Below are 16,089 nucleotides of genomic sequence, written 5' to 3'. Positions count from 1 at the left end.
CAGCAGCTTTGCAGAGGTTTATTCTGGTGGGATAAACTCTGCCTTTTAGACAAGTTGCTCCATCTTACTATCAGCCTCTCTTTGTCCCTTTAGAGATGAAGAAAGTTCTCCTAAACAATTTACATTTTAAGATAATAAAAGAGTTGTACTGTTAGAACATCCCTTTAGCAGATACCTAAGATATTTATAAATGAACATCCAAAATTCATGCAAACTCTTTCTTTAGGAAAAGCCTATGAGCATGATAAATCCTTAAGCACTGACAAAGTGAGTTGGAAGTCCTGCAGACATCCAAAGTAAAGTGAGAGCAAGCCCAGTCCAGCACAATGTAGACCTAGAGAAAGGCAAACTTCCAGAGGAGTGGAAGTGTCACAAAAGAACTGTTTATTTCTTTGCTACATTTTTCTTCCCATCGTGTGGTAATTTCAGACTCAGAAGTGTTGATATTAAACATGCTACAAAGGACCTTCAAATACTGAAGTTTAACAAGTCCAAGAGCCTACCTTTCCCCATGGCTTTAAAAATAATCACTCAAAACAATGTATTCTGCATCCCACTGCTGAAGGCTCTCCTTATTTATATCAGAGGAGTTTAGAAAGGTCATTGGAACAGAGGTTTCTAAAAATAAGACTCTTCAAAACAAGCACATCAAACAGCTCCTCAGATAAAGCTGGGCAACTGTGATGATTTAGCAACCTTCAGAGTAACTCAGAAAATACTACTCTCTCATGGTGCCTTACACTTAGAAGTAAAAGTAGAACAGTATTTACTTATTTAGATGTATCATTGCAGTGAAGACAACAAGCAATGCCATTTCCCCATACAGAATCTGCACCCATTCCTCCTTTAAATCCCTTAAGTTTTGGGCTAGCTGGGTTTCCCAAATTTGATTAACATCCCACAGAATGCAAGACTAAAATATGTTTTTCTTTAACTCAGACTGTTTCAGACTAGGGAGAATTTTTAGAAAAATCCATGAAAGGACCAGTAAACGTGTCACAGTAATTTAAATTCATGAGTTTATGAACCTAATCTGTGGGTTTGTGCTTTACTGGTTAATATGTACAAAGCTTTAAGTTTACTGAGCTGTTATATACACTAAACCAAACTTTAAGTCTATTTAAGTATGAATGTGTCCATTGGAGGCTGACAGTGCTAAAGAATGACAGTTCCTTCTGACATGCAGGGCAAAGTCAGGCACCTCTGATTCAGAGGATTCTTAACTGTGATTAGTTCATTCAAACATATCTTTTCCTAGAAATTTTTGTAACTATCTGTTCTCATTTATTCACCAAAAGGTGAGATTAAATCCCTAAGAATAATGAATGAAGCTTTGTGTGTTCTGAAGTGTGAGAACAGATCTCATGTTTACTTCATATTAACATTAAAAGTAGTTTAGCACCATATTTCAAAATATGGGAAGTGAGAGTTATTCACCATATTAATCCAAACATTCAAAAAGGATATTTATTGTACCATCTTTAAGGAAATAGCTACATTTTCAGAGCAAAAAGACTTAAAAAAAAAATTAAAATCACTTTTTACCTTGTGCAACTCATCATACACCAGCTGATGGGCAAACCTTGGGCAGGGCTCCTCTTCCTGAAGGCTTTTACCTGGATTCTCTTTTGCTGCTTGGTCATTCTTATAGACACAAGACCTGAAATTCAAAGTAGTAAGGAATTATTAGTTGTACCTACAGGAAGCAGAAAAGTTGCTGAAAGGCTGGAAGGTACAAATGATGTAAAACACCAAAGATTTTCCTACTTCTCTTAATGTTGTCCTCTATTATCCCATCCCATAGCTCTACAAAGAAGCCAGCCAGCAATCAGAGGTCATCTGGCTGAAAACAGTCCTCAAGCACAAGTCAAACAGGAAAAAATTCTAGAAAATTATTTGTCATAAGCTTTGGGGAGCTCTTCAGATGTTACATTATCTGCCTACAGAACTGTCAGCATGAAGTATTTTTTTATTATGGAAGAAAACATCTTGGACCCAGTAGAGCTTTAGACTACATATTGTAGTAGAGGTAGTATTTCACTCAGTGATTTCTAAGCAGACTTAAATTATAACTGAGAATTCACTTTTAAAAACAATACTCACACCTTGGAAGTGATTGACCCCACTTTAGAAGAGGCCTTGAACATAAAATCTCTGCCAGTTCTGGAAAGGAACAGTGGCAACGAGCTACAAAACCAGGAGATATTTTCTCAGAATATCCCTTTTGGCACAGAGACTTCTCCATCACCATTCACTTGCACCAGTTTCCTCAGTTTCTAAGAACTAGAGCCATGTACACTACTATTAACAACTTACATTGGACTGAATTTGCTGCACTGGACCTGAATCCTGGCCTTGAACCCTTCCTGCAGGAAAAGCCTTTTTTAACTGCTCACTTCCCTCATCCCCTCCACCTGGCTTCAATAAAGATGTTCACATGATTTCCCTCTCTCATTTGGATTATTGCCATTATTACTTCTAAAGACAATGGGAAAAAGAGGTGCCTAAAGGGAACTCAGCTGTCTTTCACAACTTTCAACAATTCCATGGTTAATAGAGGTTACAGAGCTGCCTTATGGAGACAGGATTGCTTTCTAAATAAAGTCAGTGTGGAAGTCAGAAGTTAGGACTTACCAGCTGTTCCTCACAATGTCATAAATCCAGAAGGAATTCCTCACGTTCTCTTCCCGTTTCTCCTTGTCCTTACTGAGTCCTGACAAGACGTGGATTTCATTCAGTTCAGGATCAATGGTGGCCCTTTGAGTGAAACCTGTCATTGGAACTGAGAAAAGAAAATAAAAGTTATATGCTGGAAACAGCAGAGGATGCAGGAGGGATCCAAACATGAGACAAATGAGTTTCCTTCCCCCTGCAATTCAGCAATCACCATGCAGAGGCCAACTTCTTCCCTATTAAAGCCAAGTCCAATGAAAATTCTTCTCTTCCCATCTCTGACTCTTGGAAGAAAAAAACAAACCATTCTGAGAGCTGCTGTTTCCTAGGAAAAGATATGGACAGAGCCATTTGGGAGATGACCAGCTCAGAAATGAGGATTAGCTGCCTAATATAGAGCTGAATGACCAGATGACCCTTACAAATATGAATGGAGTGGTTTTGTTATTATCTCATCTGTAAAAGGAAGCATTGATTCCAGAAAGCTTAATTGCAAAAGCTGGGAAACTCCAAAAAATTCAAGATGACCTCTCAATTCTATAGCTCACAACCCTGCAGGACAAAGATATCAAAGAAACTTTTTGTATCTTCTAAAGAGTTGTGGCGTAATTACCAAACTATTTCTCTGTCCCACCTTCAGATTTAGAAATATGGTGAAATCCTACGGATTCCAATAGTTTTCACCATAATTCCCCGAAAAAAAAGGTCAGCAAATTTGTTTGGCAGTCCTTTTTGTTTGTTGTGTAATTCCCCATTTCCTGTTTCCCTAGGCAACCATCCTTCCAAAATGTATTTGTGAGGGGCACGTGATCTTTGTTTACAGATCCTGTTTGTCTCCTTTCTCTTTCTGGGTCAGTTTACAAAGGCTGGTAAAGGTTCCTGGCCTTCGGTCAAGATTTTGGCATGAAAAATTCTCAGAAGTCTTGTATTTTGCAAATTCTTCCCTGCAATTAACTGAACTGCCCCCACAGCCTAGAAAAGGAGCCCTATGTTAATAAAATATTTAATATTGCCGTTGGGGAATACACAAAATGGTATTTTGGAAACCCATCCTGTAACTGGTTTCATTCTCATGCTTCACTCTTTTCATTTGTTAGGCCAGGAAAGCAATAAAGGAATTAAAAAATTCTGAGTAGAATTTGGTTCTCTACAATTTTAGTCCCTACTGAAGAATTTAGCAATACCATAAAACCTAAGCATTTCTTTAAAAAAAAATTAAATGCTTAATTCTCATGTAAATTTAAATAGAAACTGGAATATATTTGGGTAACTAATTCTCAGACTTCCTTTGACAAAATCCTTCCTTATGATTTTACAGGAAGAAGAGGCTTTGGAGCCCTCATCAGCATAAACCTGTCTACTTTGGTCTCCAATTTTGCCACAATGTTTTAAAGGAAAATGAATCCAGTTTATAAGCAAAATGGGTGGTAGAAAAGAGAAAAAAATAAGAGAATAATACTGACACAACAATGACTGCACACCTTGTTTTATCTGCAAACCACAAAGAACTTAGCTTTTAAATAAGGCAAATGAGGACTGTGAAAGTCATCCCATAATGAAACAGAACAGAAAGATGACTATAGACTAAAAATTGCTAATTTTTGAGAAGTATCGTGCAATATGTTTGCTTGCATAGTCAGGGACTAAGTTGCTGACCCAAAAGGATTAAATTCAAGGCCTGCTTGAGACATTTCTGGCAGGAGAGCCACCTAAATTTGATCAGCAATGCTAATGCACATGGAAAATGTCTTTGCAACCCTATCTGCTGCTTTGAACATTTGAGACCAAGCTGGGAATATTACAAAAAAAAAAAAAAAAAACCCTGTGCAAATCTTCAGAGCACTAATACCTCATTGAAATGAAAATTATTATAATCATGAGGAACATAGCTGCTCTCTTACCACTGATACTCAAAGCATCTGAAACTTGTCTGTGGAAGTCCCATCCCTCCTCCTGAAATGTTGTTAAATAAAATAATTTTGTATCTCGTTTATGCTCGATTTCCCGAAGCTGAAATTATTATTTAAATAATGAAGGAGGGAAAAGCTGCCAAAGTTCAGCGCTGGTGGTTTTTTCCTCTTGATATTAAGAATAGAATTCATCTGCAGCAACTGCAATCAAACCAAGATTCAAGTCAAGTAATTTCAGGCTTCCCTCAGCTGTAAATCAATCTCTTCTTGTGACTGTTTGAAATGCAGAATGCCTAGAAAAGTATCAGAAATATAAATCCCCACATTTACTAAGGGCCAGAGACAAGGAGTAACTTACATAAACTCTGCGACCTATCTAAGCAACTGGGTAGAAACTGTATGTAAGTAGTGCCTTAGGCAAGAAAAAGTTGACATCTGGTCTTTTGCAGAGGAGGACAAAATGAGAAAGTTGGATGCAGAGTCATTATGAAAACCCCATAACACAAATTTGATAAACAAGTCCCTGAAAATAAATAGACAGTAAGACAAGATACTACACAGTGGGCAGGAAAAGCTGTGATGCTTTAAACCCAACAGAAACGTCAAAAAGATGTTTTCCAAGCAAGTCTGATCCTTGCCAGAGCAAAAGGGCTCCATAAAAAACTCAGGACTGAAATACTTCCACTAGGGGGTAAGAGAGGTTCATCATCTGCAAGTGCAGCAGACTGGCAGGAAATGTTGGACAGAATCCAAACGAGAATGGTTGGAGTATTAGAGAAGGACACGGTCTGGAAACATCGGAAAAATACTTGTGACATTTAGGTAACAAAATGTACACTGGGAAAGAAATCTAATTGAGCATGGGCAACAAAACTGAACCTGTAAACATGGGTCTGTAACAGTGACAATAATTGATTGCTTAGGACATATCTTTTTAAAATTTTAGGACTTGGGAGAAAAAAGTTAAGTAACAAGGGGTGAGAAGCAGAGCACTTCCAGATCTGTTATCTGCAATGTATTAGATCCAAGGGGTGAATGAAGTGATAAGAAAGGCTCCATGCAAGTTCCCTCACTTGAGCTTCTTCACAGAGATGTAAGATCAGCTTTGGTGCAAATCCCCACCAATTCCACACCTTTCAGGGCACCTCCTGGGTCAGCGTGGGCAGCCAGCTCCAGGGACAAAGCAGTGACTGAGGACTTAGCCCTGGGTGTTTTAACACTGGCCTGTGGCTATGTGGTATTAACTTGGCTCCTATGACAATGCATCACTTATTGAAGAGGAAAAGATGTAGAGAGAAATCACTGAGCACCACACAATCCTAAAAAGTCTAGAAGATGGTGAATGCTTTTCCTGTGCTACTGACTGTTTTCTTCCCCCTAATCTCATTAACCAGCCTATGGTAGAAAGGCAGTAACTACCTGAAAATAAGAGGTCTGAATCCTTGCCCAGGAACTCAGTATTTTCATTCATTTTTACACAGTAAAAATTAAAAGCTTGTGGCCTCAATACTTAAAAAACAATATTCAGCCACACAGGCCTGGAGTTTGCAGCCAGTTCCATAAGCAAGCAATAATTCCTGAGCAAGCTCCGAGGAGATGCTGTGCAGCTCTGTACAGTGTCATTTCCATTTAAACACAACACACGAGAAAAGCTTTTCTCTGAAAGTGACACCTCATCATGGAACAGCCAGGTTCCCACTGCCACAGTCCCTGCTTACAGGAGTTTATGGGATCACAGTGATCATTTCAGCCAGCTGAATAATTTTTGGCTTGTGTATGCAAACAGCTACAGTTGTTCAAGCATAACCTTGGCTGCTGCCAGTATCGAAGCAAGAAAACAACTTTAACACAGAGACAGAGCTTGCGAAGCAGGAAGTTTAAATACATGGAATTCTAGGGTGGTTTGGGTTGGAAGGGACCTTAAAGATTATCCAGTGCCACCCCCTGCCACGGCAGGGACACCTTCCACTACTCCAAGTTGCTCCAACTCCCATCCAACCTGGCCTTGGACATTTCCAGGGATCCAGGTGTAGCCACAGCTTCTCTGGGTAACCTAAAGTCAAGTTTATGGTTACACAGATGTGGTTCTCATAGTACTGGACAGCATTTTGGAAATAAAATCTCATCTCTTACATTCGAGGGGATACTACGGCAAATTTTTCAACACGCTTTGAAACAAAGCAATGGCAAAACAATTCTATAAATTTATAGTCTACAGACCATGCCTGAAGGATTCATGAAGGATAAATAAGGGAAGCAAGTTCAGTGACAGGGTTTTAGTGCCACCTGAATTATGAAACCCTCAGAACATGTGACTGCCAGTCCCACTGCAAGCAATTCACAAGTATCCTCCCTCCTTGTGCTGCCTCATGATTACAAAACTGGGAGAAAACTTCATCACATGGATACTGCAGCTCACCAGAACATGGCACCTCCCAGTGGATTAATTTTTAAAAAGTGGTAGGTGCAAATTATTCCAAGCCACTCCTTGTAGTTCCTATAAAGTGGAAGCAGGACCTCCCCCAGACTTTAATGGAGCAAGTCGTGGTGAGTGATAGCACCGGGCCAGCTGTTGACACAGCAAGATAATGATTATCCTCTTGGATTTTTCCTGATGAGACTGCATCTGGCAGTCTGCCAAGGAGCAGCTAAGGAGACCATCTGAACAGTTTGGTTGTCATGTTGACAAAGCAACAATCCAATGTCCAATGCTTGGTTGTCTCTGAGATTTTGGAAAAAAACAATCAGGCAGTAAATCTGAATGGAATTCTGAGCTATGGCAGCTCTGCAAGGCATCTCTAGGATCTGGTGACTGCCTCTGCCCCTCCTCATCTTCACAGGTAGAGGAAAGGATTTGGGGATTAGTTCTGAGAAGCACCTCACAAGATAAAAAGCACATAAGGTCCCTCACAAAACAAAATGCTTCCATGGCAAGGGATGTGCTGGCCACAAACCTTACCTGAACACAGGCACAACGTGCCAGGTGTCACTAAGAGGTGATGAAAATCACACACTGAGGCTGCCTGTCTGAGCTGGACCCCAGCCATGCTGAGCCAGCTGTACTATCTATTTTGATTCATGTTTTTCTGACTTTGCCTTCTTTCCTGGGCTGGGCTGTGTCGCCTCTGTCCGTGGTACTTAACCATGAAATTCCCCATCCATCAGGTGCACAGTTGTGTACATGAAATGAGCACCTGCCCAACAAGAGTCCTGGGAGCTTCCCTGGTAGCTTAAAAACTGAGCTTAGCTTTAAAATCTGTAGGCTGCCCTTAAGAACCACTCCACCACTACAATGAGCCACAAGAACTTTTAAGGCTTGCTCACATTTGACTTTGGAAGTTATTTGATGCCAAGGGATAGAAGATGCTCTGCACATCCTCTTGCAGAAGGAATTCTCCCTCTGAGCAGGGAGCTCTGACACACCACCTGAGTCAGGGCCAGAGGGGATTATCACAGAAACCTCAACCACAAATGTTACCATGAGCTCCCTCAGAGCTGAAATGACTGTCCACAATTAGTCATGGGATTAAGGGACTCAGGAAAGCTCCCAGTCCAGCCCTTAGGGACACCTGGGACTGGTGGCATCTCCAGACCACCTGTATGCTTCAGATATACACAATTTTTGTTTGCTGGGGGGGGGTTATGTTGCTTGAGTGTTGTTTATGTGCTTTTTAAAGCAATTAAAATATAAAACTGCTCTAAAAGTGTGTCCATCAACATAAACATTTATGTCTCTCCTCCAAACACAAACTCTATTCAATGGTACTAAAACACCTCTAATTTGCACCTCTGTTGTCTTCCTTCACATACAAGACATCACCACAGGTGCATGTCTAAATTTGTTAGAATTATGTCTTTTACTTCAAATTAAGAAAATTTAAGTGATACTTATCACCCATCACTCCCAAACACATTAGCCATCCAAGAAGCTGGCCACAGGATCAACATCAGAGGCACAAACAAAATCAAAGAAACGCTGAACAGCACAAATATCTCAGAAGATGAAATAGCAAAACCAACATATCATTACCATGGTTTCATAGCATTGCAACAACTCTGTGTTACTGATAATCCTTATTATCTCTTTCACTACTTTTTAAAAAAATATCCCTACTCCACAAGATATTTAAACAAATGCACAATTCAGTTAAGTTCTTTTAGAAAGGGTAAAAATCAAAATAGCTCAACTAAGAATAGAACTGAATGCCACATGCGAGCCAGGAACAAAATGTAATCATGGGACTTTATAGGAACATCTAGGTCAGGCATCCTCAACTTGACTCATCACACTGAGCAGCTTAAAACTTCACCCAGGCAGGCAATCACTTTGTTCAGACAGATCAAAATGGTGTATCACTACCTAACAAGAGCACAATAAAGACTTGCTTTTTTGGGGTGAAAATAGTGCTGTCAACATTTGCTGTCTGAATGTAATAAGCATTTTGTTCTCTTCCTGTTAAAATGCAAATTATCTCAGTGTTTTCTTTCAAAAGCAATGGAAACATTCAAATCTCTTTGTTTACTTTCCACACACAGGAGAACAGTAAACCAAAAAAATCTACTTGTGAATTATTTCCAGTGAGTCATTTTCTTATTAAAAAAAATACAAAATCTTCTATTCATGACTTCAGGGCCTGTGGGAATGGGGAGAAGGGCTAAAAATTTAGTAAATTTCTCATTTACTTTACTAAACACTGAAGTTCATGTATGAAAAGCAGAGCTCAGCGTCCTGACAAACTCAGTATCTTTAAATCTGAAGTAGACAAAGGTGTCAGCTTAAAGCCACATATTTTCAAGCTTCCAGCTATGAAGACATGTAGCTTGAAAAGATCAAAATGGCAGAATGTTACTAATTTCCTGGAGAAAAGAAAATCTATTCTTTAAAAGCTCTAAGGACAACAAAGGGAGCGTGGGTGTGTACAGAGCAGCATCAGGCAATGTGCACCTGAATAAAGGAGACTGTCAACAATAGGAGCTGGTGCTTTCTTGGAAGCACTTGAGTAAATAAATGATTCCAGAGAATTACAGCTTGGGTACCTTTCTCCCTTATTGGCATAACTAAATTAATGAGCAAACAATAACTCGTCACCACCTATAAATGACTTCAGAATTTCAGCAAAATAACTTGTTAAAAGTTAATCCTGGTCAAAAGAAGGAGGGCAGCTTAAATTGAAGATGAATTACCTTCCTGGGGTTTTTAGTAACTGGAAGAAGAGAAGGCTGGGACTGAACAAACAAAACATGAGAAATACTCCTAACTTCTGTCCCATAGTGGTACACAGTGCAACTCAAATTTCAAATTCTGACTGGCAGGATGAAGATCAGGGTATTTGTAACAGGCAAATGATGTGCTTATACATGCAGAAAGGCGTTTCGGGAAGAAAGGAACATTTTTCTCTGTCATTTGAGGAGAAAAGGCATGAAATCAGTTCTTCATGGTTATGTTACAGGCCTTCTGGGTGTTTTTAAAGACTTCTGTCATACAGAACTACACACAGGATATGTAGCTCCAGTGCTATGAATCACACAGAACTGAAGTCTTGCTCCCTCCTCTTCCTTTTTTTCACTCTTTTCTGGTAATTATTATAAATATAACAGGACAACAGCCTGGTCTCATCTTTCTGGTGAAAATAACTTCTGTCCCTCTACTCCAATTCTCTGCCTCTGAGCACCCTACCTGCCTTTCTGCAGACTATCTTTATCTTATGGCAATTTACACTTAGTGAAAACCAGAAAAATAACAATTTACTTTCTCCTTTCCAGGCTTAAAGATTTTTTTCCAATCTTTTTAGTCTCTGTTAAGAGTTTCCAGAAGAGGTGTTTGTTCTTATTTTGCTGGGGTTTTTTTTTTTCCTTTTGAGGTGCTGTGTGGTTTCATGCATCAATTATTTGTATTGTGCTCAAGATGGAGAGTGTCAAATGACAGAAAGAACAGAAGAGCTGGCAGAAGTTTAACCTGGATAGTGGAGTTCACCTGGGTATGGAGGGTTAGTTAAGGATGCCAACGTGATCCCACAGGTTGAACCTGGCCTTTCACCTCTATATTTCTCCTTTTACAATATTTCATCCTTCACAGTATATTTCTCATTTGTACCAAGGGAAATATTATGTTGTTATCCTCTTACCCATCCCTGAATCTTTCTTTGTGCCATCTGAGATAATGTCCACGTGGTCGCTGTCCACATCATAACTGAAGAAGTCGTTCAAGTAAGTCTTTGATCTCTGGCCACCAAACACATATAAACAGCGATTTTTCTGGAAAAGGGAGGGAAAAAAAAAATCTTTACGAGTTCAAGACAGTATGTTGGTCAACTGTGATCGTTAGCAGTGATATTTATCACAGAATCATAAGTGGTTTGGGTTGGAAGGGACATTAAAGCCCATCCAGTTCCAATCTGCTTCCACTATTCCAGGCTGCTCCAAGTCCCATCCAACCTGGCCTGGCACATCCAGGGGCAGCCATTAATGAATCAAAGAGGAACAGAGATGTCTCTTCTAAGTTTAACATCATTGTGCTCAGGTAACTGATGCAGCCCCTGCCTCATCTAGCTTTAACTTCAGCACATTAAAGCAGCAGCTCATCTTTCAAGTTTATTATTAAAGAATTACCAGGCCCTGTCTCTAAAGTCCATCATAAAATCACTGTTAAAAACACAACAGGAACAAAAGATAGACTGTAGGAGAAACCATCCAAGTACCAGCACATTACTAAATTCAGTACAGGCAAATGGCAAGGAGCAAGCCAAGAATAACAGGTTTATTGCTTCTTTCAAGTCTGCCAAGTGGAAAGTCCATAAGAGGCAGATTATTTTTCTTTCAAATGGTTGAGAAAACAGAAAAGGACTTAAACTTCCATGACCTGTGCTTACAGAAACCAGTATTCTTATATTTACCACAGACAACTATTTGAAAGATCCTCAAGTCCTTGTGCAGGAATTTGTGGGGCAATATGTTTTTCCACCAGATTTTAAAGAACCATTCAAAACAAAAATAAAATTAAAAGCTCAGAAAGCCCAGTATTCACTGTAGAAATTCTGATCTCTCACTTGAAAGGGCAAGAGAAGTAAAATCAGCAATTCCTTCAGATTGGTGAGGTTTGAGTTGATGGTATCAGTAAATATTTAAATGCCACAACATTAATTTAAATTCTCTTTAGTTCTCTTCTCTTAAATGGACATGTGGTTGATGAACACATCTGGAAAGGCAATGGAAGGTGGTTTTTAATACCCAACATGGAGTAAAATGCTTAGATACACCTTTCCCCCATCCTTCTGCTTCTCCAGGAGGCTCTGGATGAAGTGTCCAGAATTCCAGCTGTTTACAGCTGTTTGCAGCTGCTCAGGACTACAAAGAGCAGCTGGATGCTCCTCCATCAAAGGCTCTGAGGCCTGTGCAACTCAATGCACACCCATTAAGTCCCATTAATATTATTATATTAAAATCAACTCTTTAAAATTCACCTTGATTTTTACTTGAAATTTTATTCAGTTGGAGTCATGAAAGCTCTGAAACTTGAATTAGCACCTCCTGCACTTAGCAAAGCAGTATCAGAATGTCAGCAAACATTGGATTAACTGAGACAACACATCACTCGGGAGATTAAAGAGCTCAAAATTTGCAAGAAAAACCAAAACCAGATGTTCTCCTTAAAGTCAGACCTCATGAATCAAAGCAGGGTGTGGATACTTACAGAATGGAACAGCATGCAGTGTCCTATCCGGGACTGGATATCCTCGGGTCCGGCGTTGCAGGAATCCTCCCTCAGAAGTTTCCATGTCTGGCACTGGCAATCAAAAGCAAACAAGCCACTGAACTGGGGCTCACTGGCTCTGCTGTCGTCCACACTGCCATTGCAGGTCAGGATTCGGCCCCCAAAGGTGTAGATCATGTGTTTTTCAGAATCCATGCACATCTGCAAGAAGCAGGGAAGCCGTTTTAAGCAGGTAAGAGCTGAACACTTTTGAGATCTAATATTAAACACCCCTCTCCTGCAAGCAATGCCTACTAAACTAAGACAGTGCTCTGCACATCTGAGCCTTCAACAAACAGAAAAGGACAGACATCTTCATGGTTGTCAGGTCTAATCTCATAAAAGAAATTTAAAACACAAGTCTAGTTTCTATATGCCATTCAATGGGGAAAAGAAAAAAATTAATGTACCCTTCATCACCTAAAAAAACTGCTGATTTCAGGGAAAAGTACTTGAGAGTCTTTCACAAGGATTCACAAGGTTCTTTCCCACAGATTCCACAGAAAAGATCCATGGGAATCTTTTCAAGCTACATTCCTATAGCCAGAGTTAACAGAGTATCACCTTTGGCAATGGTTGTGCAAGGAAGAAATTCAAAATCGCTTCTAATTCACTGCCCACCCATCAACTGATGCAAAAATTAGTCTGTGATTTGTTACTGAGATTCCATCCCCAGCACACACTTACTGTTACCCCCATTACTGGAACACAAAGTGGGGGCTTAACCCAGCCAAAGATTCCTCCTGGGACTGCAGCAGAAACTTGTTTAATCTCCAAACTTTAACTGAGGTTATGGCACACATGAGAAGCACTGCAGCACAAATCAAACCAAACCCCCTGACTCCAGGTGATGTTTTCAGACAAAGTGCAAAGCAGAGGGTTACAAAATACCAGAGGGGAAAAAAAAAAAAGCAAACCAACAAACAGACAAGATTACAGTAAGACAGAGATGCTACTCAGCAAAGCCTACACAAAACACTTCTAGTGCAGCACATTTCTGAAGGTTAAATAAAAACTGCTATTGCAGTAGGTGCTGAGGGAGAGAAGAGGGAGAGCTGCAGACTGACAGAAGTCAGTGAGGCCCTTCTTCCCTGAGAGACAGAACAGGGAAAAAAGGAATCATTTCAAGAGGCAAGCAAGGTACCCAGAGTAGCCTTGCCAGCTGACAATTTCCTTGTGCCTCTTCCCCAACACCTGGGAGACTGGCACTGGTTATTAATAGAACAGAAAGACTGATTGGCTTTTGTTCTGCAGACATGGCGTATCTTTAATTTTCGGTGTCAGCAGAAAGGCACATTGTGCTGGCAAACAACAGCTTTGGTTACAAAACAGCCAGTACCAATAAAAGCTGATCTTGGGCTGCTTTAAAAATGAGTCCTGATGTGCTGTTTCTTGGCGATGCTTCATTAAAAAAAAAAAAAAAAAAATCAATTGAGAACAAAATACCTTTTTCAAGTAGACAAAAGCCACTGAACACAACATAAGTAAAGAAGTTTTTAATTTGAACACGTGGACAGATGTGACTTTTTAAAGGATTAGTAGCCATTCCTCTAAGGTGTTTTAAGCTCTACAAAGAAAGCACATTCTACAATTTTTAAAGGTAACCAATTTGGAAAGGATCCTGCTCCTGTGCTGGCCTTAGTCCAGCAGCTTGCTTAGAGTATTCTTCCAAAGGTACCATACACAGCTTTAAAAGTTGCTCCCCAAGGCCCTCCAGGCAAGGCATATCTGCAAACCCAGCTCAAGGAGACTGATTAAAACCAGATGAACTGTGCTTTGGGCTTTAATAAAACGTGTCTTAATAAAATGCATTTGTTTGCAAAGGTTTTTATGATTCTTCTGACTCGGTTTGATTAGAGCACCAGCAGCCAGTGGCGTTGAGCACCACTGCTATTAGGATTTAATTGAGTGCAGATCACACCCTCTTCATCCCTGCTCTGTTACCTGCTACAGCACCTCAAAATCACAGAGACTACAGTCAAAACTGGCTTTTAAACACTGGGAACTTGCAGCAGGAGGATGAGGGCATTGAAACAGGATGAGCCCCATGGCAGGGAGAAACGATGAGGAGGACTCCATCTTATCAGAAGGCTAATTAATTACTTCATTATACTGTATTAGTCTATATTATATTGCATTATATTACATTACATCTAAACTGAATCTGCCAAGCACTCAACTCTGCACACACTGCACAGAATCTCAGCTGACAGTCCTGAGACACACACACACACACACACCTGGCCCTGATAGGCCAAGGAACCAAAACACCATCACTGTGGGTAAACCATCTCCATACTGCATTCTGCTTTGGCACAAACACAGGCACAGCAAATGATAAGAATTGTTTTTCCTTTCTCTGAAGTTCAGAGAACATGAAACCCAGAAATATTCTTGGGAAGAATTGTGCTTTGCTTTTTTCTCTGTGAAGAGAAATGTGGTGACATGAGTGTGGCTGACCTGATGATCAAACACCAGCTTGGGGCCTCCATCTGCTGCAGTGTCCTCGCTCAGCAGCATCCAGGTGTTGGTGTCGATGTCGTAGCGGTAGAAATCACTTTTCAGGGACTTGCTGTTCCTCACAGAGGAATCCAGGTACCGCCCCAGGGTGTAGATCTGCCTTCTCTGGATGTCAATGCACATCTTGTGACAGGACCTGGCACTGGGACCGCTCTGAGAAAGCCAAGGACCACAAAAATGTAGAGAGTAATGGATTTAATATTGCTCCAGGTAGGTGGCTAAGGGGAAATAAGTATTAGCAGCAGCTAGAAATTCTTGGGGAATTCAGGAAAATCTGCTTGTAATCAAATACAGGATTAATATATACTAACTACAAGAGCACATCCCATAACTTCTGTCCTTTTAGAAAGACACCAGCAAAAAACCTTAATGCATTTGTCACAACAAACTTATGATTTGAACCTTTTTTGTCAGATTCCTTAGAAAACAGACAGTTTCTCCCAGAAGTGATTCTCAGAGGCGTGTGAAAACTACTTGATCTTTTAAAATAACAGAAGTCGATGCACATGAGAGGCAAATTAAGATGTCACAGCCTATAAATAACTACACAGGAAGAAGATTAAGAAGTGCTCTATTACAAGAGCCTCTGTTTTATTAATAGGCTGTTTTCTAACAGATCATAAGCAGACACTCCCCCAAGCAATCATATCCTGTAATGGCTCTGGAAAGGTAACAAAAGCACTCCCTGTCCTTCACAAATAGATATGGCCCTCCCAGGCTCCAGCTGAAAGAAAGTTTCCCACGGTAAGCAAAACTGCCCTGAGTTATGATCTTCAAGAGAAACACACAGAGTGCCCCATGTCAAATTATTATGGGCTTAATTCATCCAGGAGTGCTCAAGTTAAATCATGGAGTAATTTATTTAATGACATTATGATGATGATTATGCAGGCCTGAGCAGTTTCCTTTCTGCATCCCAAATGTCTTTTTAAGGGCCTTCATACACTTCTTGAAGCATGGGAATGATGTTCTGGTACACCAAAACGTGAGAAATCAAGGTTTGCAAAGCCTTATGTGCAAAATATCAGATGAAAAACATCACATCATGAGTACAGATCAATTCTGTAGTTTATTTTGACACAGCTGGGCACCAGGACACAAACAGACAGAGGGCAGGTTTAAATTAGATACTGGGAAGAAATTCTTCCCTATGAGGGTGGTGAGGCCTTGGTACAGTTGCCCAGAGAAGCTGTGGCTGCCCCTGGATCCCTGAAAGTGTCCAAGGCCAGGCTGGAC

The 16,089-nt window shown here is 40.2% G+C and overlaps 1 protein-coding gene across 5 annotated transcripts in view; it reads right to left on the bottom strand.

Annotated features, from left to right (window-relative positions):
* The window catches only part of MKLN1 (muskelin 1), a 102,629-nt gene that overhangs the window by 21,740 nt on the left and 64,800 nt on the right, over positions 1-16,089 (bottom strand). For 4 of the 5 annotated variants that reach the window (XM_054632357.2, XM_054632359.2, XM_077179278.1 and 1 more), the window contains 5 exons: positions 14,794-15,006; positions 12,274-12,495; positions 10,709-10,838; positions 2,635-2,782; positions 1,546-1,660 (listed from right to left, as the gene is read on the bottom strand). In XM_054632357.2, coding sequence (XP_054488332.2) covers positions 1,546-1,660; positions 2,635-2,782; positions 10,709-10,838; positions 12,274-12,495; positions 14,794-15,006 — 828 coding nt within the window. The remainder of the gene's footprint in view (positions 1-1,545; positions 1,661-2,634; positions 2,783-10,708; positions 10,839-12,273; positions 12,496-14,793; positions 15,007-16,089) is intronic. The other variant, XM_054632358.2, reaches the window with a different exon arrangement.

This window comes from Agelaius phoeniceus, chromosome 5 (assembly GCF_051311805.1).
Source record: "Agelaius phoeniceus isolate bAgePho1 chromosome 5, bAgePho1.hap1, whole genome shotgun sequence".
In the NCBI taxonomy this organism is placed as follows: Eukaryota; Metazoa; Chordata; class Aves; order Passeriformes; family Icteridae; genus Agelaius; species Agelaius phoeniceus.
Note: the sequence above shows the minus strand (reverse complement) of the source record. Positions and strands in the feature narration are given on the sequence as shown.